General features: G+C 42.9%; 5 protein-coding genes and 1 long non-coding RNA gene across 8 annotated transcripts; 2 read left to right on the top strand and 4 right to left on the bottom strand.

The window, feature by feature from the left end:
* The first annotated feature begins 278 nt into the window (after positions 1 to 278).
* Positions 279 to 6087, top strand: LOC6494649. The gene is made up of 3 exons (XM_001959900.4): positions 279 to 496; positions 720 to 883; positions 954 to 6087. Exons 1-3 carry the CDS (start codon positions 439 to 441, stop codon positions 5400 to 5402), a joined length of 4671 nt encoding a protein of 1556 aa, XP_001959936.1. The 5' UTR covers positions 279 to 438; the 3' UTR covers positions 5403 to 6087.
* Positions 6088 to 6122: 35 nt separating this feature from the next.
* LOC6495960 (proteasome subunit alpha type-5) lies at positions 6123 to 7148 on the bottom strand. The gene is made up of 3 exons (XM_014908076.3): positions 7039 to 7148; positions 6840 to 6978; positions 6123 to 6785 (listed from the first exon to the last, which is right to left on the bottom strand). The coding sequence occupies exons 2-3, from the start codon at positions 6970 to 6972 to the stop codon at positions 6187 to 6189; spliced, it is 732 nt and encodes a 243-aa protein (XP_014763562.1). The 5' UTR covers positions 6973 to 6978; positions 7039 to 7148; the 3' UTR covers positions 6123 to 6186.
* Positions 7149 to 8641: 1493 nt separating this feature from the next.
* LOC6495959 (MAGE-like protein 2) lies at positions 8642 to 10271 on the bottom strand. Its single transcript, XM_001959898.4, has 4 exons — positions 10120 to 10271; positions 9789 to 10025; positions 9237 to 9716; positions 8642 to 9153 (listed from the first exon to the last, which is right to left on the bottom strand). The coding sequence occupies exons 1-4, from the start codon at positions 10126 to 10128 to the stop codon at positions 8887 to 8889; spliced, it is 993 nt and encodes a 330-aa protein (XP_001959934.1). The 5' UTR covers positions 10129 to 10271; the 3' UTR covers positions 8642 to 8886.
* Positions 10272 to 13218: 2947 nt separating this feature from the next.
* Positions 13219 to 16762, top strand: LOC6493413. Of its 3 annotated transcripts, XM_044715245.1 has the most exons (6): positions 13219 to 13368; positions 14785 to 14936; positions 15013 to 15102; positions 15465 to 15824; positions 15894 to 16141; positions 16203 to 16762. In XM_044715245.1, the coding sequence occupies exons 2-6, from the start codon at positions 14811 to 14813 to the stop codon at positions 16408 to 16410; spliced, it is 1032 nt and encodes a 343-aa protein (XP_044571180.1). In that variant the 5' UTR covers positions 13219 to 13368; positions 14785 to 14810; the 3' UTR covers positions 16411 to 16762. The 3 variants fall into 3 exon arrangements, with proteins under 3 accessions (XP_044571180.1, XP_044571179.1, XP_044571178.1); XM_044715244.1 differs by lacking the exon at positions 13219 to 13368 and having other exon boundaries at positions 14670 to 14936; positions 16206 to 16762; XM_044715243.1 differs by lacking the exon at positions 13219 to 13368 and having other exon boundaries at positions 14670 to 14936.
* Positions 14135 to 14687, bottom strand: LOC116654795. Its single transcript, XR_004310017.1, has 2 exons — positions 14596 to 14687; positions 14135 to 14423 (listed from the first exon to the last, which is right to left on the bottom strand). It is a non-coding gene; the product is annotated as an uncharacterized LOC116654795 (long non-coding RNA).
* Positions 16763 to 19199: 2437 nt separating the features above from the next.
* LOC6495958 (facilitated trehalose transporter Tret1-2 homolog) lies at positions 19200 to 21021 on the bottom strand. Its single transcript, XM_001959896.4, has 5 exons — positions 20872 to 21021; positions 20681 to 20806; positions 19836 to 20621; positions 19496 to 19781; positions 19200 to 19438 (listed from the first exon to the last, which is right to left on the bottom strand). Exons 1-5 carry the CDS (start codon positions 20959 to 20961, stop codon positions 19260 to 19262), a joined length of 1467 nt encoding a protein of 488 aa, XP_001959932.1. The 5' UTR covers positions 20962 to 21021; the 3' UTR covers positions 19200 to 19259.
* Between the last annotated feature and the right edge of the window lie 9 nt (positions 21022 to 21030).

Raw genomic sequence — 21030 nt, 5'->3', positions numbered from 1 at the left:
AACGTATGTTTAAAATCGGCGGCTAAATTTCCCTTAAGTGTGACCGAATGCTTTAAAAGACAAATTCCAAATACATGTTCTAAAAACATTAAAACGATTTTAAAGGTTCAAATTCGTTCCGTTAAATGTTTATTTTATGATTTTTAACATATATTAATCCTTACAACTAGTTTTAAGAAATATTTAAACTATCTATCTTATAACAAACATTTAAAACATATATTTAAAAACAAACAGGATTTTACAAACACTTGGCAACTCTATTGAAGATGAAGAACAAGAGGACGCAACAATATCCATATAACTAGTGGTCGGCAACCCTGCCAGTGGCCACAAACAATAAAAAAAAAACTCATACTTGGGCCGATCATTTTCCAGCGCAAATTGATTAAAATGCCTTAGGTGCTCGGATCGGGAGTTAGCAGAAGCCGCAGCAGGATGGCCTACATCAACATCGCCGAGTGGACGCCCGACCAGGTGACGGATTGGATCAGAGGTGCGTAGCGAGTGATAAACGATGAGCGAGGTCAAGGAGAAAAAAACTGCATTGAGTCGAGCCACTGCCCCAAAACCAGCAGAGGCAACAACAACAACAACAACGGCAACATCAAAGGGGCAGCAGCAACAAGCGAAACAAGAATTTCAGCTTTGCCAAAAAGATTTCTCCTGCATTTTTTCGTTCGCCCTTTATTTTTTATACATTTTCTTTGTTGTTGCAGGTCTGGATGAGTCCATGAAACCATATTTGTACGAGTTTTCCAAACATGACATCGATGGCAAGGCCCTGCTTAACATCCGGCCCTATGAGCTGGAAAATCTGGGAATGCGGAGGATAGGTCATCAGGAAATCGTACTGGAGGCAGTGGAGAACCTAAGGAATTTCGTAAGTCAACCTCTGGGGTTTATTGGATCATATTAAATAATTAAAACATGTCCTGTGATTCCACTTCTAGCATTATCATCTAAAAAACGACAATCTACAGTTTATGGCAATGCATGTGGGCACGGCGGCCAGGAATCTGCATCGAGAGTTGGCCAAAAATCACGCCGACAGCACCAAGATAGATACAAGGATACTGCACGATATTACCAGGATGATAGCCACTCTGAAGCCGTTGGTTAGCAGCTTGGAGCGGGCACCGTTCCGAAAGCAAGAAATGTACCGAGAGTACTGCGGAAATGTGCTCAAATTCGGCCTGGAGCTAGCGACCATTGCGCATCGGGATAGGTTCGCCCTTTATCCAGTTCCTGCGATTCGGACATCGGCAGAACGGCTCGAAAGGTTGGCCAACTTTATTATTCAGGACATTTCGGATCCAATGGTGCTGCAGCCCGCCTCTCTCAGCTTGGTGACCCTCAAGAAGCGCGAATCGGAGCTGGGCTTTACCATCGAGTCCAGCTACAATGGCATTCATCGTGTGACTGACAACAAGTACAACTCGCCAGCTCACAATTCGAGCAAAATCGAGGACGGTGACGAAATTGTGCAGATCAACTATCAGACTGTGGTCGGATGGCAACACCGAACGGTGCTGGAGCATCTGAGGGAGGCCCTGCCAGATGTGGTGCTGACTGTCAAGAAGCGACCCAAGCACACAAAAATGTTCGGCCAAATCTACATGCAGCCTTACAGGCTTCCCAGCAAAAAGCGGAACATGGCCAGTCGCTGGGCGGATCAAATGCCCAGCCCAAGAGCTGCCTTTTTAACGCTGGACTCGGAGCGAGCGGCAACGGGTGGCATTGGAAGCTCCGTGCCGGAGTCTGGAAAGTCCCTGAGCATCGAAAAGAACGAGAATCTGGTTAAGGCCAATCCAGTTGTGGAGTCCTCCTCTTCGGATTCGGATTCCAGCTGCAGTGATATTCCCACACCCACAGATCCCAAGTCGGCGGCCCGAGAGATCCGTTTATATTATCCCAAGCCGAGGGCCCTGCTCCAGCGTAGAAACACCATCTGCGGCGATGAGTTTCTCAGCTTGAAACACTCCGATTTGGTGGTTCCGTCGTGGCACGAAAGGAAACCAGGTAGTGGATCTTCGGCTGTCTGTGATCCAGGATCGCCCAGCATTCGCGACAAGTCGATATCCTTCGGTTATGGTCTGGAGATAGCACCCAGGCCCACGACCTGCATTGGTATTGCATGTGATAGCTCCACGGACAAGGTCAAGCGAATGTTCCACGAGGCCAGGAAGCTGAAGCAATTGACCGAGGAATCGCAGCGCGAGGTCCTTGAGGATCGGTACAAGCCGGGCGTCAGCAAGGTGGTCCGTTTCGATGCCAATATGAAGGTGGAGGACTATGTGGTGAAGAATGAGAAATTCACGTGCAACGTGGAGAACACAATCCTTGAAACCTTCGAGCCAATTCCGTTCGCGGACGAGGGCGACGAGGACGCCCTGGAGACGCTCCGCAACTGCAAAACCGAAAACGCCGAGGAGCTGCTGGAGGCTATTGACCAGGCTACCCGTGGCCAGGAAATGCCTCTGGCAGAGGCCATAAACGTTCCACTGGTACTGCAGGGACGTCGCGGACGATTGGATAAGAGCCATAGCACACCAGCGTACGATAATTCTGGAGAGGAATCCGATACTCCGCCTGCGATTGAGCCACGCAAGGAGTTCCTTTTGGTCACACCACCAGCACCGCCACCGCGACCTCGGAAACAACGAGAGATGACGCCCCCATCAGTGCCACCGCCGCCTCCCAAGCCCGCAAGTATGCAGGCGGCGAGTAGCACCACCAGCATTTCTATTCCCGTGCCTGTGTCAGTGCCAGTTCCCGTGCCAGCGACCGGAGATTCCTCTGAGATCAGTGAGTTGCACACGCCCACTAAGTCGCGCACTTTGACCCTGAAGAAGAAGCACAGTCTGATGGCCAAGCGGAGGAACATGAATCTAAAGCTCCTGGGCACCGGCGACATCCAAGGCTATCTGTACCGACGGACAAAGAACCACAACGGAGTCACGTACTGGGCAAGGATATACTTTGTGATGCTGGACACCATACTTTACGGGTTTCGCAAGAAGGAGAGCTCCACCGCCAGTCTGGTTATTTTCCTACCCGGATTTACGGTTTCTCTGGCCAAGGAGGTGCACTCCAAGCCGCACGCCTTCAAGGTCTATCATACGGCGAAGTGCTTTTACTTTGCCGCCGAGTCGCTTAATGCCCTTAACCAGTGGGTGGACTTGCTGCGCCAGGCTTCGCTTAAGGTGTCGGCCAGTTCCGGAATCGGAGGTGCCAGCAACGGTGCCAGGGATCTGTATTCGGAGGACGACAGTTCTGGGGAGGAGAACGATGCCCTGGTGGCCAAGAACCTGAGTACTCCGTCACCGCAGGCTAATAAGGAAGCCGTATCCATCTCCTCGCTTACTCTGCCAGGCGGAACACCGCCCTCCTCGGGAACCACAAAGCATGAGAGAGGATATTTGGACTCCATTCGAAAGTTCACCATGGGTACCTTTAAGAGCAGTGCAGCGAAGCCATCGAGTGACATCCCCGTGCCCACGGAGCAGTATCGCAGCTATAGAAAGGTGCCGGGTGGCAGTTTCGGCATCCAGATCGGGGCCAACACACCGGGCTATCATGATCCAGCTCAGCCACCCACACAAATCGCCCCGCCAGTGGCACCCAAGCTATCGCGCAGCTCTAGCCGAAGTTCCGTGGTTAGTGGCACAGAATCGGCTGTCTCTGTGTCGGCTTCTATTTTAGGGCCACCCACGTCCCCTGCTCCGACGCCAACGGCAACACCAACCTCACTGCAGCACCAGAGCTCCGAGGAGAGTCCAAGCCAGAGCCTGAGTCAGAGTCCGAGCAGTAAGTCCAGCTTGAAGAAGGTTCCGTATAACTTCTTGCATGCCTCCAATCCGAATTTGGTGGAGTTCGATTTCCACACCTCGAAAACCCTGCTGCCCAAGATGAGCGTGGGCACCACCCTCGATCACGGCCATAACACCCAGGGCTTCGTTACGCTCAAGGACTTAATGCTGCGCAAGCAGGAGGAGGAGGCCCAGGAGATGTACAACAACAGGGTTCACCTGGGCGTGGAGAAGCACAAGCACTCACGGACCGAATCAACGGCCAGTCAGCAGAGCTCCGCCAGCATGAGTGTGGCGAAGCCGCTGGAGAAGCTGCCCAAGATCCAAAGTGTAAGCCTTCCCAAGACGCCCGATTATGAGATCAGCTTTAAGCCGGACGACGAAAGTATAAAGAGGACGAGGACCAAGGAGGGCCAGAAGCTGCGCGACTTTGGCTACGAGCTGATATGCGGCGATGAGCCAAGCTCCAGTTCGAGCAGTAGGCAGGAGCAACTGCATCACTACAATCAGCAGCACCAGCAGCAGTCGCAACAGCTCCATCAGTCGCAGAGCAGCAAGACCAAGCAGTTTCTGCGCTCCCAGCAGCAGCAGCTCTCCAGTTTCCTGCACAAGAGCAGCAGCGACCAGAAGAAGAACAAAGGCAAGTCGAGTAGCGACCGGAGGCTTCCCTTCTCGAAGAATTCAACTGGATCCACCGGCAGTTCGCCAGGGCATGCAATGACAATGACGCTGCCGCTGAACAAGAAATCGAAATCCAATCACGCCTTGGACGGCGGCGGAACTGGAGGAGGCGGTGGCACTGGCAGCGGGACTAGCATCAAGAAGAGTCAGACGTACAATCAGGACTTGCGGGATAAGATAGCGGGAACCAAGTACGATGCCCATCGCAAGAACTCAGCTCCGATACCGATCTTCTCGAAGCTTTCCTCTCTTTCGAGCGGCACGCCGGCGAAGCCCTCTAAGGAGAACCGCTTTCTGGGATCACCGCTGCTGCATCGCACGCTTTTTGGCCACCATCATCATAATCAGCAGCAGCAGCACCACCACCACCACCATCAGCAGTCGTATCCGGTGCAGCCGACGACGCCAACTAGCATTGCGGATCTGGATGGAGATCAGGAGATCTTCTCACAAATCACCTTGCCCACACACAATCAAGCGGGCTACAGAAGCTACCGAGGGCCTGGCATGATGACCACATCAACCACTAACCTTTGCTCCTCGGAGGCACTTCAGCCGCCATTACCGCCGGCACCACCGCCTCCCATACGCCAGCGGGAGGAGGAGCCGAAACCTGAGGCAGTGGGTGCCGAAGCAGCCGCATCGGAGAGTGCTGCAACTCCAAGGGTGTCCAACTCGGGATCATTGGACTCTAAAGCGGCCACACCGGACTATCCGAATATGGAGTGTCCGCCGGTTTTTGAGGCGGAGATATACTCGCTCAGCGAGCCAAACACCAGCTTGTCGCGGCTAATGATGCGTACAACAAGCAACAATAATAATAATAATAACAACAATACACAAACAACAACAACAACAACAACAAACACCAACAACAGCAGTCCCAGTGGCGGCGAACATCAGACCTAGGTGTGTGATGGAAACTACTGTGAATGCTCTATTACTTATGTATTTACTTATACGCATATAGATATATATATATATATACATATATTATATAGGCGATATATACTCGTACGATATAGGTATACAATTTGTTCATTTTGATCGTCTTCCCTATCCTGAAACACCAGCGCAATCCTTTCGAAATCGATCCCCTAATTAGATGTAAAAATGTTTAATGTCTTTTTTTGCATTATTTTGGTTATAGGTAAAAAAAATGGAAAAGTTTTTAAATAACACATGTATTCACGCGTACAAAAAAAAAGAAAAAACAAAAAAAATAATGAATTATAGAAAAAAACAAAGAAATTATAAATCTTAAAGCATTAAACTGAAAAGTCTGTGCATCGAAGAGAAATAGTTCTTTATGATTTGCCTTTGTAATGGGATTAACCAAGTTAATCCGAGCTGTTTGATTTGCTCAACAGTTTGTGTCTAGATTATATGTATTATATTATGAAAATCGAGATATTATTGTAGTGAGGTTTCCACCGATGGCAATGGAACCACGAAACGTTGTAGCGAAAATAAAATATATATATATATACACAGTACACGAAATATACATGCATACGAATAAAGTCAACTGTATATAAAGAAGAAAGATATTTTCATTTGTGAAATATATGGGAAACAGGATAATGGCCAATTTCCATAGTAAAAAAATGACTTTTACCCTCTCTCAGATCGATTTAGAATCCATTTATTCACATTTACGTTTGAAATTAACCAATTAAAAGTATTTGCGCCTTTACGCCATATCGTTAATGTACTTTTCCACCTCCTCCTTTTTGAACATGTAGAACTTATCCTTGGGGGTCATGGTCATCACCTCGACATTGGTGGAGTTCAGTTTCTCCTCCATAACCTGCTTCAGAGTGTTAAGCGACAGGTTAATGGCGTCAGTCAGTGTCATCTGGGAGTGATATTCCTCCTTTAAGGTCTGCTGAGCGCCCTCGCTGCCTGATCCTATGGCTTTGGTCGAGTCACGCAAAAAGGTGCCAGATGGATCCATGTGCCAAAGCTGCGGCTGCCCATCCTCAATGCCGGCGAATAAAATGGCCACTCCAAACGGACGGCTCATGGCAGCGCCATCGCTTTCCCCACTGTCGCCAAACTGGATGGCCAGGGTAGACACAGCCTGCGCACAGGATTCGATGGACATGCGCTCGTCGTAGACAAACCAGTGGTTCTGACACTCCACACGGGCACGCTCGATCAAAGTACGGGCATCGGCCATCAGTCCTGAAGTGGCGCATCCAATATGCTTGTCCACTTCGACAATCTTCTCCACAGTGCTAGGGACCATCAGTGGCGATGTGATGCGTTTCTCCACGGCCAAAACGACGCCTGTTTAACAAAAGCAATAAGTAAAGGAGCCGCAATATGAAAACAACCACTAACCCTCTGGAGTGCATATTCCAATAGCAGTGGATCCCAATTTGATGGCCTCAATGGCGTACTCCACCTGGAAGAGACGTCCCTCTGGCGAGAAGGTGTTTACACCTCTGTCGTACTCGGAGCGGGTCAGAAACATGATTCTCTGAAATATGGGTTTAATTGTTTACCGTTCGATTTGAATTAACACACAGAGGACGCTTACTTTATTTTATTTTCCTTAATAAATCCCAATCGAATAAATAAATGACAGTGACTTGACGCCGGAATGACTTTGCGGATAAAACAGTGTGACCACTCTAGGGTTGTTGATTATATGCCAAAATATCAATATATCGATGTTTTGTTATAAAAATAATATATATATATTGTATTATAGATTTTTGAATTAAAATAGAAGATATTCTTTATTTTTCTACACATTATTGAATATTTGCCCTTTAGAGTGGGCTTCTAGTTGGATTTAGTCGAATTGTATTGTTTTTGGTTTGTGACCTCGCTTGGTTTCAAAATAATCGGTCTATCGAGCAAGTATAGGAGGGAAATTTAAACTCTCACTTCTGTTTTCCTCTTTTCAAATCCAGTCATCTGGAGATTCTTGGATTATAATTATTTTTTGAAAAATAAGAAATATCATAGGCACGAAAAATAAGAAATATCATAGGCACGTAATATTTTAAAATATTTGTTAGTTATAAATAATAGACCATTGTATCCCAGCAACAGGTCTGTCCTGACGGTTACAACTCTGTTAACGGTATGTTAACAACGCTGTTACTGGCTGCGAGGGAAAATTTGAAATTTAGCAAAAGTGGCAAATATTACACCATCAAACCGCAATTAGTGGGTACTTGATGGGTAATTGTAATTGTAATTGCAGCGACTGATGTTTCAAAATAGGCAGCAATTTGGCTATGCGCTACAATTACTGCCCCCCGCGAAAACGAGGCCATTGCGCACTTGAAGTGTGGCGGTTTTATGTGTTTTTCCCCGTACTTCTTTGGCGGCAATTCCGCTTCAGTAACGAATTAAAGACGACATAGTTAATGAAATAAGTAATTATAAATATTAGATTTTAGTTAAAGATATTTATAACCTTTCAAATACTTGGAAAATATTTGAAATGACTAATATGATTGCTAATTTTAGTTGAAAAGTAAGTGGCCCATTTTTTAACGTGCAGACACCAATTTGTTGGCAATCTATGAATTTGTTTTCCCCCTGTCTGCTATTTTTTAGCCATTATGACAGGCCGCAGCGTAATTGCGAAAAAGTTGCCAAGTTTCAACGAGTGTTGGCCGAGTGCTTCCTGCAATTAATTTGGCAGTCCGATGATGTAATCAGTGATCGGATCGCAATGCTCCTTGCATAATGAACTGGCCACAAGAATACACAACTAGACTAGCTTTAGTTGTAACTGGTTTTCTTTCATTTTCATTTTTCATTTTTCTGTTTTCATTTTCCTCACTGCCAACAGTGGTGTTACGTGATTCGTGGAGGTTTCGGCCATGGCTGGCTGGTTAATTTTCACTTTCACTTCCCAGACAGAAACCCAGAAACCCATTAATTTGCGCCTGGTGTTTTTTTTTCGGTGTGTCTTTAGCTTATAATTTAAATAGAAATCATAGAGTCTAAAACAATGATAAAAGTACTAACACATTTGGCTTAAAACTGATGCGGAAGTCCATAGGGAGACTTCCGCCAGATCTCGATACTGGGAGTAGCTAGTTAGTTTGTCCTCTTACTGCTACTCCCCGCTGGTTCTCCCTCTTCTGCTCTGGCTCCTCTTCTTCTCCTCCTCTACTTTCTTTACATCCTTTCTTCATCATCTTCTTCCCCCGCTCGTGTCACCCGTTCAACGTCCAGCTCAACGTTGCTGCGTGGATGCATCTGAGAGATACAGATGGACTTGCTGTTAGTGTGTCGCTTGCTGCGTCTCTTTCTCCTTCCTGTTCGTTCTTCTCCTCCTTCTTCACCATCATTTTTACTTCCTCCTTTTTCTTGTGCTCGCTTTCTGTGCTTGATCTTGCTTTGGGCATCATCCTGGCGATCCTTAGTAGTGTCCATGGTGGTGGTCGTGGTGATCCTCGTGGTGGTGTTCGTGGTGCTTGAAGATGGGCACCTCGACGTGGTACTTCTCTGGCACTGGGATCTCCTTGTGAATGGGCACCTTCACCTCCGAGTAGACGGGGATGGGCTTCTCGATGGGCACCTTAACCTCATAGGGCACGGGCTTCTCAACGGTGTAGGGAACCTTCTTCTCAACGGTATAGGGCTGAGGCACGGGCACCTTTACATGGACGGGATAGGGTTTCTCAACCTGGCCGGGAAAAATGGTAGGAGAAAAGGGGTTTGGATAAATAAATAGGAGTTTGGATAACCGTAGACCTAGACCATGCTTACCTCCACCTTGTAGGGCTTATCGACGGGCACTTTCACCTCGTAGGGCACCTTCTTCTCGACATACACGGTGTAGGGCTTCTCCACCTCAACATCATAGGGCTTGGGCACTTCAACATTGTAGGGTTTCTCCACCTCGACCTTCACTTCATAGGGCACCTTCTTGATCACTTCGTAGGGCTTGGGCACGGGAACCTCGACCTTCACTTCCACGGGCACCTTCTTGATCACCTCGTAGGGCTGGGGCACTGGCACCTTGACCTCATAGGGGATCTTCTTGATGACCTCATAGGGCTGGGGCACGGGCACTTTCACTTCGTAGGGCTTGTCGACCGGGACCTTCACCTCATAGGGCACCTTCTTGATCACCTCATAGGGCTTGGGGACATGGACGGGTACTTTCACGTACTCCTTGACATGGACAGGTACCTTCTTCTCCACAATATAGGGCTGAGGCACATCCACTTTCACCTCATAGGGGATCTAAGTAAATGGTGGGTCAAGATGTTCTTGGTCAGGAACTATTCTAAACTAAAGATTCTGATGAACTCTTACCTTCTTCTCGACGGTGTAGGGAACGTGCTTGGTGACGGTGTAGGGTACTGGTACCTTCTTCTCAATGGTCACCGTCTTGATGTGCTCGTGATGGGGCTGGTAGTGATGATAGTCGCCCAGGTGGAGACCCCGCTTCTCCACGGTCTTGGTATCGCCCTCGGCCTTGTTGGCCTCCTCGCCAGCCACAGCCCCACAGTGGGCCAATGCCACGCACACGGCGAGACAAGGAAGTACGAACTGGAATGAGGGATACGATTTTACATCACTCTGATTCATCACAACACTCTAATGCTGAATATCCTTTGGATATATAGATGGATATGGGTATTACCATTCGCATTGTTGAGCTGCTGATTCGACGTCTCACGGGGGAACAATTACTCCACGATTCGCTGTACTGCACGGGTAACGAGATCCAAGCTGGGACTGAATCGTTGTGCCACTGCACTCGGTTTATATACACCGAAAAATTGGACTGTCTTGTCTTTCTATATATCTCGCAACGAGGCGGCGGCGGCGCATTCGCAACTCTTTTCGGTTTGCCTTTCGGTTCGGGCTTAGTAATGAAAAGTCAGTTGGGGGAACGGTGTTTGGTGTTATATGAAAACTTGTTTCGGTTTCAGTTTCCATCAGTCGGGAGGGGGGGAAATGGATATATCTATATATAAATATAGATGGTCAGGAGTCTCGACTGCATAGAGGAAGAGAGATGTATTACAACAAGGTAACCAGGTCGTTATCCTCCAAACAATAGCTAGGAAGTGGAAACCTCTCTGCGATACACAAACCCACATATTTACAAACAAATCAGCGGCTCTTTGATTTCCAGCGCCACGGATCATATTGGCCAAAAATGGCTAAGACGAAGCTTCCGTTTTTATTGGACCCACACCTGGCGATATATGATATCGTATATACCATATATATATATAAATATTTTTGATTTGAGAGGCTGGGATTATGCAAATGTACGCGGGCTATTGAAATCGAATGGCGGTGGCTGAAATGGCGTTGCAACCCAAAGACCCAAAGAAACCCCTCTGTGTGGTAAGTGGCAGAGACAATAAGAAGGTTAAACCCCACAGCACAATGCGTTTTGGTTATTTGATATATTTCATCTTACAATATGTATTTGATCTCGGCTTATTCGGTTTTATGGGGTCATCTCGACTTGGCGAGCGGAACCTCAAAAGGCTATAACACCCGAACCGAAAACATACTGAATATTTATGATCGATTTTACATCTAAACTTTACTAGTAAGGATTAAATTTTTAATGATTATTAAGATTCATATTTATAGATGTTTGTCTTATGTTTTTTTTGAAAGAAAAGTATTGAGTTTTAGAGAGTATATTTATATTCCAACTTATACTTATCATATCCTTAATATTATTCCTTTAAAGATAATCCCTTTAGACTTGTATTATTTATACTTGTATTAAATTTATTCCAATTATTTCTCTCAGTGACCTTAAGTTTGTTTTATTTTGGCATCATAGTTAGTAGCAATGGATAATTTTATTTTTAGTGAAGTCTAGGAGTTCGAAGCACACATTGGCTGCCACAACTGGCAATTTGGTGGCTCTTTTTGGTAGCCCCCGGATCGGAGGAGCGTGATTATAGCCCCCTGGGGTCTGTCTGCCTGTGGGATCTAGCCGCGTGACTGACTGCCTGACTAGCTGGATGTATCTAAGCCATGTATCTTGTGGATACCACCATGGTACATACAGATACTACTGTATCTGCAGTATTCGCGAGTGCGCATTATGTATGACTGACTGACTGACTGACTGAGTGACTGAGTGACTGAATGCCTGGTTGCCTGGAATTTTGTGCAATCACTCGCAGTCATTAAATTGAAAACATACTTAGCTTCGAGTTGGCTATTTTAAAATCCATCGTGTGGCAATACCAACAATTCGACTAAACACATCAACTAAAACAAAGCCAGGTATTATTTTTCGCAAATGCAGCTTTGTTGAAAAACTGAAAAAAACAAAAAACTGAGAAACTCCAAAAACAACAGCGAAAGACGCGGAAGAAAAGGGGCTCGCCATATAGCATTTACATGCCCATTCTATTTCATAATCAAATTTAGGCTCCAATTTTGGTTTTCTTTTTTTCTCGCTAATTGCCCATTGTCCAGTTGAGCTCCTATATAGTAGTACCCCAATTATAGCCCAACTTTTACACTAATTCGTTACTGCAATTCTTCGCCAGCCCTCTCTTTCTCTCCAGCTAGGCCCCCTCTCTTTCTACCAAGACTGCATTTGGTCAACGACCTTCACTTATTTGTTCGAGTGGTGTTTCTTCGCCCCTCCCAGTCTTCAGAGTTCGCATCTTATGGCACACGTTCGCTTTATCTCCAAAAGAAGGGTAATGGCAACCTTGACCCAATCGTTACTTCTCTTGTTATCTGCCCGCTCGTTACACGGGGGATTTACTCTCGAAGCCCGAAGAAAGAGACTCGAAAAAAGATTGTGCGTGTGCGGCGTGATTAGATTTTGAATTTAAATTTAAAAGCTCATAATTGCAGCCTCGCAGCGACGCTGCGCGAAAGTTACCTTCATAATCAGATGGTTATGCAAAACAACCCCACCTGCCTTGAATTTCAATCCTTCTTTTGTATCTTGGGGATATCAAGAAAAGGAATCCCCTTCGAAACAAAATATTTTTGACATTTTTTTTTAAATATCCTGGGGGATCCCCTTCAAAATGTTGAAAATGGATGGGGAGACAATGTGGCCCACTGCCAAGGCCATATCTTGGCCAAAACTCATCAGATTCTTAAGCGGAATACCTTAAACGATTTGAGGATCAATTCCCCATAAATCTGCATCAAAATCTGGGAACAAAATATTTTTTAGATTTTTTGTTAAATTTTGTGGGGGATCCCCATCAAAATGTTGAAAATGCCTGGGGAGGTCAATAACGTCCTGCAAATAACTGCAAATAATTATAGTCATCTTCTGCAAGAGTAAATGATGAATAGCCAATCTATACCAAGACCGATTAATGAAAAGTTACATGTTCATTGTATAATAGCCCCATAAAAAATGGGTCGATAAAACAGGTCCTTCATTTATTTTGCATAAGCATTCAACGACTTAAGCGTCTTATGTAAATTGGTAATTAAGAGAGACATAACTGGTAGATTATTACACAAAAAATGCAAGTAATGAAAGTGTTAAAAAATTATATTTAAACTCTGTTAACAGAGCGCCTAAACTCTTGCTGCACAGTCTGTTATGTTAATTGTTACAATGCAGTTACTGTGAAGCATGATTTTTGGCGCTCTGTTAAAAAAATAGCTTAAATTGTACTATCATTTATTGAAATTTCACAGAAAATTTTTAGCTGGTGTGGTTTATCACCTTCGTAGATGACTATCCACGTTAAGACAAATAAAATAACAAATAAAAAGCATAAAAATGTAGCTTGGACTGACATCAGGTCAATACTCCCATCTCTAGCCTAAGAAAATTGTAAACACGACGTGGACTTGGAGTAATTATTAGAATTTAGCCAAAATAATGCAACAAATTGTAGCAATTCTCTTGCTGGCGCTTGTTTAAATGGTAACACAAATTAATTGTAAAAAATTGAAATAAAAAAATTGAAAAAAAATTTATTTTTCCAGCAGCTTAATTTGAGAAATTTTCAACACTTTCAACAGCTTAATTTGAGAAATTTTCAACACTTTCAACAGCTTAATTTGAGAAATTTTCAACACTAAAACGAAAATCAAAATATATATATATATATATATATATATATGTACAGATAATATATGTATGTATATGCAGATAATAATAACCAGGGAAATTCTGTAAAATAGTTGTTGTAAGCTGGACAAGATTATGTCGAAGCTTGGACAAGATTAATGTCGAAGCTGGACAAGATTAATGTCGAAGCTGGGCAGGATTATGTGAAAGCTGGATGCCACACTAGCCACACTTTCCACTTGCGATTTCGATCCCGACGTGTCCTTCATTTCGGACCACATTTTCCGCTGCTTCAATTGTTCCCCAATGGGGATATACAATTTTTTCCCCCCTATGCACCTCTTCCAGTGATTTCCCAAATTGGAGGACTTTTGGACATAGGGGCACCACTTGCAAGCCACTGTTTTGCAATCATTTTTGCACAACATTATGTGGTTCTCATATGCCTTCGGTTTTTGGCAAATTTTAAAACAAATTTCGCATTGATATTTTAATGTGGTCCACTCTCGACCACTGCCGTCCTTGTGCGATTCCGGCTTCCAAAAAATTGTGGGGTGGAACCTCCTTCTTTTGCGAGGAGGCGTGGCCGATAAATTAATTAAATTATCCTCCACTGCACGGGGGGGGCTCGGAAGATTCGGCAAAGGACTCATTACATTACTTAATTCTCCAAGGGGACTGGGCGACCTCCGAGGAGTTACCGCGATCCTCTCCGGCGAAACTTCTGGCCTCTTTTTGGCCACTTCTTGCCTCTTTTTGGCCACTTCTTGCCTCTTTTTGGCCACTTCTGGAGCCGATGCATCCGCGGAATCCGGGGGGCGGGGCACGTTTTTTGATGACCCATTCTTAATGATTTCCTCACGAATCGTTTTTAACATTTCCTCGTTGGAAGAAATAAAGTAGAAATTCTGAAAAATGTAATTTAAAAATGTATCATACTAATGAGGAAAGCTAACTTCGGGAGCCGAAGTTGATATATGTACATACCCTTGCAGTGGCAGCTTATATTATTATATACATATATATATCGGATCGGATATATATATATATCGGAAATGTAAATTAAAATTATAAACTTACACCAATTGTATTTTGAGAAAACATCATAAAATTTGTTGCTTCAAACGACGCTGCTGCTTGTTGCGAAACTTACCATGTGGGTGAAACTTACCACACGCGATACCGAAAATTATGTGGCAATATCATTTGCAACATTTCTCACCACTAACAACATGAATTATTTACGCGAATTGAATAATTTTCAAATAGGATTCACCCATGCATTTGATGCCTGGATGAAAAATAAAGAAGACATTCTGGAACAGGGATATTGCCTGTTCACCAGTAATTTCAAGTTATTTGCAGACTTGGCGGAGCCCTTTTTTTTTGCATTCGACGTATTCCATCTTAAAGATATGCAAGTAAGTACTTTTTGAAAAATGTTTCCTTTCTTCTTCCTACATATGTACATATTTCTTGATTATTATTTTTTTACAGAATGCCCCAAAGGAGTTGTATAAATGGAAAATATTTTCGATTGCGTTCTCCACGTTAAAAGGGGACTTGCAAATTGTATATCTAAAAGCTGTAAGTAAATAAATCTATTTTATGTTCTATACTTTTATACCCTTGCAGAGGGTATTATAATTTTGGTCAAAAGTGAGGAACGGCCGGGATCGGTCAACTATATAGCTGCCATATAACTGATTGATCGGAAATGGGATAACTTTGTTGTTTTTTTAGCTAGAAGGATGGGACTTTCTATGGATTCTTCTTAAGGCGAAACAATTCGATCTGCCGATCTGCGATTTCGTAAGGATCAGTTGGCCGACTATATAAGATCCAATATATATATCTAATAACATAAGCTTCGGCTCCGGCCGAAGTTTTATAGTTTATATACATTGTTTTATACCCTTTTTTAATAATATTAATAATGTAATTTCCAGATGACAACAGGAGTAAATCGACTTGGCTCTGCATCAATAAAAGAAGGTGTGGAAATAGTCCACAACACTCTGTTAAAAAAACCATCGTTGCACCATAAATTGGTTTGTGCAATAGCTAATAAATGTGCAGCGAATATGACGGCTATTAGCTATCTCCAGAGTATGGGTATTCCCGTAATTTACGACCTAAACCATTTTACAAATACCATGAAGAGGAATAATAACTTTGAAGAAGTATTCAATAACCTCTTCATGGTCCCAAATTTCAACAAATCGAACTTCTTGGAATTATTGGGGAAAACAAAAGATCTTGTGGAGAAAATTGTGCCAGAAGAATTGCAGCACAGATATTTTGATGAGGTAAATAGTAAAAATAATAATATATTGCAAAAATATCATATTATATATTAAAAAAATTTATAATTTCAGATTCTCAGCGTAGAATGCATGCTCAAACGACTGTTCAATGCATTCCCCCAATGGAATATGCAGCTTTTCTTCTTGAACTCGAACCGCTTTGAGCTATTGGGAGCGAAGCTGTGCAATGAATTGCACTCGGATGCGGAGGAAGGATTTTTCAAAATTAATGACCTCAAAAAACCACAGATTGCAATTAAGTTTATTGCATCTCTTACCACTGTAAAGGTCCATTTAATAAACCTTGAATTAAAGAAAAAGTAAGTATTATTTTAATATTCATTAATAAACTATTATTTAAATTTAACATTGTACTTTCAGTAGAAAATGGATACAAGAATTCAACCAGATGATGGATGAAGAAGAAGCCCCCAGACCATCCAAAAGACCCAAATGGAACACGGACACGGTGGAGGAGTTCTTTGAAACGCATTTGGCCAAGGAGGGTGGTGGCAAGAGCTCGTACAGTGTGGTAGAGGATGCCGACGACGACGAGGAGGAGGATTACTTGCGTACCAACAGGATCTGAAATAAGCATTCCCTAAAATAGGTAGATTAATAAAATTCTCAAAACTCCAACATGAAGTACTAGATGTTTTTTTGAATTTAATAAGATTGTAAAATTATGTGATCTGAAAGGTTAGGAATATCATTTTAATTAAATTATTAAATTAAAGTAATTAAAGAATTTCCCATCAAAAGTCCCCACCACAGACTTGAGCTACAAATACCGTTTCATATGAACTTTCGTGGAGCTTTTTTTGAGCGCCAGCTGGAAAGCTCTGGGGAACAGTTTAAAAATATATATCTGATATTCTACTGCAATGCGACGCCACGATAGCCGAAGATCTTGATTCATAAATAAAAGTGAATACGCCTTATTTGTTATTTCGTTATCGATTAGAGAGGAAAGTTCCCGGTGGCGGATATTTCTGCGACAACAATGTCTGGCCATTGTCAGTGACATGGGACATTCTTATCATTTTGATACACTCCCCCCCTACACCCCATCCGAATATTCACCCTTAAGAACCCATCAGTTGTGACGTAGTGAGCTCACATGGTCCTCAAGTTGGTTAATATTTGATCAGCCTGTTGGAGTAATTGTGGTAACTGAAATAGCAAATAGCACATTAATACGCGCCAAAATCGTATCTGATATCTATTTCCGATGTGTGACGCAGCCTTAACACCATAGCTTCCCATAGCATTATGGGACATCACTTTCGATCTAGGTACTCTTAATATTTATCTATTAGAGGGATGTAATTATAAGAATATAATAGTCATAAGGAAGGTCCTCAAGCGAAAGACCCTTATATTTTCGTGTTTTTGAAACTTGTTTAAAAATAATTTTTCAATAAACTAATTAGGAATCTTATTATAATATACATTTCAGCAAAGGAAATTCCGGATCAGTGAGCACGTTGGCAAATATAATTGTTGTTTAGTTTTTTTGCACAATCACCTGTTTACCTTCCATTACAATGCATTTTTCTGATAATATTTTTCTTCAAGCTCCCAGCTGCTGCAGTTGATTCTTTTTCTTGTTTTTGTAGAAATTATTGTTTGAAAAGAACTGGGGGTGTGGGGGTGGGAGTCCGCCCTTTGCCTGAACGACCTGCCCTTGAAGGGATCCAATGCATCGAACCATAAATACATGTGCCAATCCAATCTCCAACGTCAATACGCCTCTGATGCGTATGATTTATTTTTAGAAGCTGCTATCACACGCAGACCCACACTTACATCTATACGGATATAGGGACATGATACGCACTGTAGGATGTATGACACATCCTAGAAGTCCTCTGAAAAATATTTTTATATTTTTTTTCAAATATTACATCCATTATAGATTCAGCTACCATTTCATTATTATTTCCAAATATACAATTTATTTATTCATAACATAAATGGCGATTTGTCTATCATGGCAATCAATAGAGGAGCCCTGTAATCAATACTAATTATTTGCTATTATGATTACTCCCACACATAAACAGAAAATAGCAATGACACACACATAAGGGGTATGAATTACAATTGGATTCAGAGAATCTTTCGAGTTCTTATCAATTGTGTGCCATATAAGCAAGCCGGGGTGCATTCAACTGCCCTGTGTTGCAAAAACTATATAGATTTTATATATATACATATATAGAGATTTTTGCGCAGTGTAGGGCAAGGAATTAGGAGCATAATACGAGAAATATCTTAACTTCTCTAGGAGACAAATTTAAATAAAATCAAAAGGTGTTTAAATATTTTATTTAGGTATTAACTATTAACAAAAATTTTAGATTTTATATATTTATATAGATTTTTGCACAGTGTAGGGCGACGAATTAGGAGCATAATAGGAGAAATATCTTAACTTCTCTAGGAGACAAATTAAAATAAAATCAAGGGGTGTTTAAATATTTTATTTAGGTATTTAATTATTAATAAACATTTTATATATTAAAATAGTTGATTTTAAGGTTTATAAAATTAAATTTTAAAAATATTTTGTACTTGAAAAAATCTATAAATTTATTATTTATTAAATTATCTATTATCATGGCCAGAGTTAGTAATTCTTTGTACTTCCAAGAGAGCCAGCTGCCTTCACATCCCTACAGTACCGATGGGGAGGGGAGGGGCTAACGAAGTAGAGTGGGAGGGAGGTAAGGCCCCCTGGAGAGCAGAGAACGGGCGGATGCCCGAGCGTTGTGCTGAATAATATCGGCCGATTCTGCTTCGGATTGTGTGTATTTTAAATCTGTTGTTGTTCCTTTTGTGCGCCCGCTGATAACATTTGCGCCTTTGAGTGGCTTGCGATTGATAACGGTAATGACGTTATAGTTAAGGCGTCATTACCGTTAAAACACACACACACCCACACACAACTAATCAAATAGATACTAGTGTCTGTTGGATTCGATTTTAGGCCATTTTAGCACTTAATTAAGGTATAACATGAACTGAAAAAAAATTAATAATAATAAACAACAACAATTGCTAGGCATTTCGGTTTTGGCACTTCCCAGTAGTAAGTACAGTCGAACCCCACGAAAGATGTTTGTGGTGGCCGCTCGACCTCTGCTAACATTATAATTAAACATAAAGTGTGAAATGTAAACATAAACAACAATAAAAGCCAGCGAAAACATTTCAATTAAATACTCGGCTTTTTATATTAATTTGAAACTGGAAGACGAGTTTGGACTGTATTTTAAGGGGGTTATAGGGGTGATAAACACTGAAAAATATTTAAATATATCCATTTGTTGAATTTAATAAAACAAAAATAATTTTAAATATATTTCAACAATATTTTTTCAAATATTTTTGAACTAAATTTTATTTCTTTCTGTGGACCCTGGTAAAGGACGTTTACATGTTCATGGGCAAAGGCTTAAAGTTAATCATCGCGGACATGGTGCCCGTCAACTTCTGCTCGATTTCCTCCAGGGTCTTGCCACGCGTCTCGGGCACAAAAAATATCACAAAGAATACTCCAACGACGCACACGGCGGCGAACAGCCAGAAGGCTCCATGAGTTCCAAGCGAATCTGCAGAAAAATGAAGTTACCATCAAAATGTTTCAAATGAAATTTTCAAAGACCCACCAATCATGTCCTGGAAGGTCTTGGTAACAATAAAGGTGCAGGCCCAATTGAATGATGTCACCACTGAGGCAGCTGGACCGCGGACTTTGGCCGGCAGGATTTCGCCCATCATTAGCCAGGGTATTGGTCCAAATCCCATAGAGAAGCCAATGACATAGACGACAAAACAGGTCAAGGGCAACCAGCCCAAGTCGCTGACGTCCGGGCCATTATCCTTACAGTAGAAGAAGGCGCCTAGAATCGACAGAGTGAGGATCATGGCAAAGTTCGAAAAATGCAGAAGGATCTGGAAAAAGAATCAAATATGTATAATCAGTAAACTTGATTACTCAAATCCTACCTTCCGGCCAACTTTATCGATCAGTGCAGTGGCCACAAATGTGGCCATGAAGTTCACCACGCCCACAATAATTGTGCACACATAGCTATCTATAGTGGATCCTGCATCCTTGAAAATAGACACCGTATAGAAAATGACAGCATTGATGCCGCTGAACTGTTGGAAGAACATCAGACCCAGAGAAATGGATAAAGGTTTGAGGTTTCGAGGTTTCATTAGCTCTACCACATAATTCTGATTGGCTTGACTATCGGCTTCTGCCTGGGTCTGCACCAATATCTTCAGCTCCGGCTCCACATCCGCATCCTTGCCACGTAGCCAGATGAGCGATTTGCGGGCATTGTCCTCACGTCCTCGGCCGACATACCATCGCGGCGACTCCGGCATGAAGAACATCAAAATGAAGTATGGAATGAGCAGAGCAGCACCAAAAAAAGCCAGGTGGTCCCATCTCATGAAGGCACCGGCCACATAGCACACGAGAATGCCAATGTTACCCAACCCCGTGGGGAGCAGCCCCAAAGTGCCACGAACTTCCGGATGGAGAGATTCGCCCAGGTAAACGGGAAGAGCCAACGAGGCAACACCAACACAGAATCCGGCCAAGAAACGTCCGCTCAAAACCATAAACACATTCATAGCACATCCAATCAGTATTCCGGCCGTCATAAAAGGCACTCCGATGACCTGGATCGTGGTTTTCCGGCCCAAAAACATAATGAACGGTCCTCCACATATTCCACCTGCCAAACCAGCCAGCGGCATGATGCCACCTACCCAGGAAGCCTTTGATTAGGAAATGGTTTCATTAGAAAGGTATGGCTTTTTCTATTCAAAACACTTACAGCTTGTGGGCTGACCTCAAAAGGAGTGACTGATTGGTCGGTCATGGTAATCAAAGCGGGTGAAGTGTAGCCAGCGGTAAAGCCGAGAACCATGGAGCATAGGGAAACGGTTAAAGCGGCCATAAGCTGAAAACATAAACAAAGAACACAACGTAGTTTAAAAAAGCGTACATTTTTTAAATTTGACGCACCTGAGAAAAGGTGAAAGCACGGTTGGGTTTTGTGTCATCCGCAGGTATGGCAAAGGATACATGAGTATCCGCCCGCAATAAGATTCTCATTTTTTTTGTTTTTTTTTTTTGTTAAGAAAAAAAAAGGTGACTGTTTATGTAACAAAATAAAACTAAAAA

This window comes from Drosophila ananassae, chromosome 3L (assembly GCF_017639315.1).
Source record: "Drosophila ananassae strain 14024-0371.13 chromosome 3L, ASM1763931v2, whole genome shotgun sequence".
NCBI lineage: Eukaryota > Metazoa > Arthropoda > Insecta > Diptera > Drosophilidae > Drosophila > Drosophila ananassae.
Note: the sequence above shows the minus strand (reverse complement) of the source record. Positions and strands in the feature narration are given on the sequence as shown.

Bases quoted from the DNA above. Each gene is read 5' to 3' on its own strand.
- LOC6494649 (XM_001959900.4), top strand. From the start codon at position 439: ATGGCCTACATCAACATCGCCGAGTGGACGCCCGACCAGGTGACGGAT. The intron at 497-719 runs GTGCGTAGCGAG...TTGTTGTTGCAG, and splicing joins GGTGACGGATTGGATCAGAG to GTCTGGATGAGTCCATGAAA. The intron at 884-953 runs GTAAGTCAACCT...TTCCACTTCTAG, and splicing joins TGGAGAACCTAAGGAATTTC to CATTATCATCTAAAAAACGA.
- LOC6495958 (XM_001959896.4), bottom strand. From the start codon at position 20,961: ATGAGAATCTTATTGCGGGCGGATACTCATGTATCCTTTGCCATACCT. The intron at 20,807-20,871 runs GTGCGTCAAATT...TTATGTTTTCAG, and splicing joins GTGCTTTCACCTTTTCTCAG to CTTATGGCCGCTTTAACCGT. The intron at 20,622-20,680 runs GTAAGTGTTTTG...TCCTAATCAAAG, and splicing joins TTGAGGTCAGCCCACAAGCT to GCTTCCTGGGTAGGTGGCAT.
- LOC6495960 (XM_014908076.3), bottom strand. From the start codon at position 6,972: ATGTTTCTGACCCGCTCCGAGTACGACAGAGGTGTAAACACCTTCTCG. The intron at 6,786-6,839 runs GTTAGTGGTTGT...TTTGTTAAACAG, and splicing joins TGGAATATGCACTCCAGAGG to GCGTCGTTTTGGCCGTGGAG.
- LOC6493413 (XM_044715243.1), top strand. From the start codon at position 14,670: ATGTGGGTGAAACTTACCACACGCGATACCGAAAATTATGTGGCAATA. The intron at 15,825-15,893 runs GTAAATAGTAAA...TTATAATTTCAG, and splicing joins AGCACAGATATTTTGATGAG to ATTCTCAGCGTAGAATGCAT. The intron at 16,142-16,202 runs GTAAGTATTATT...TTGTACTTTCAG, and splicing joins AACCTTGAATTAAAGAAAAA to TAGAAAATGGATACAAGAAT.
- LOC6495959 (XM_001959898.4), bottom strand. The intron at 9,717-9,788 runs GTAAGAGTTCAT...CCATTTACTTAG, and splicing joins CCTACACCGTCGAGAAGAAG to ATCCCCTATGAGGTGAAAGT. The intron at 9,154-9,236 runs GTAAGCATGGTC...TTTCCCGGCCAG, and splicing joins ATAAGCCCTACAAGGTGGAG to GTTGAGAAACCCTATCCCGT.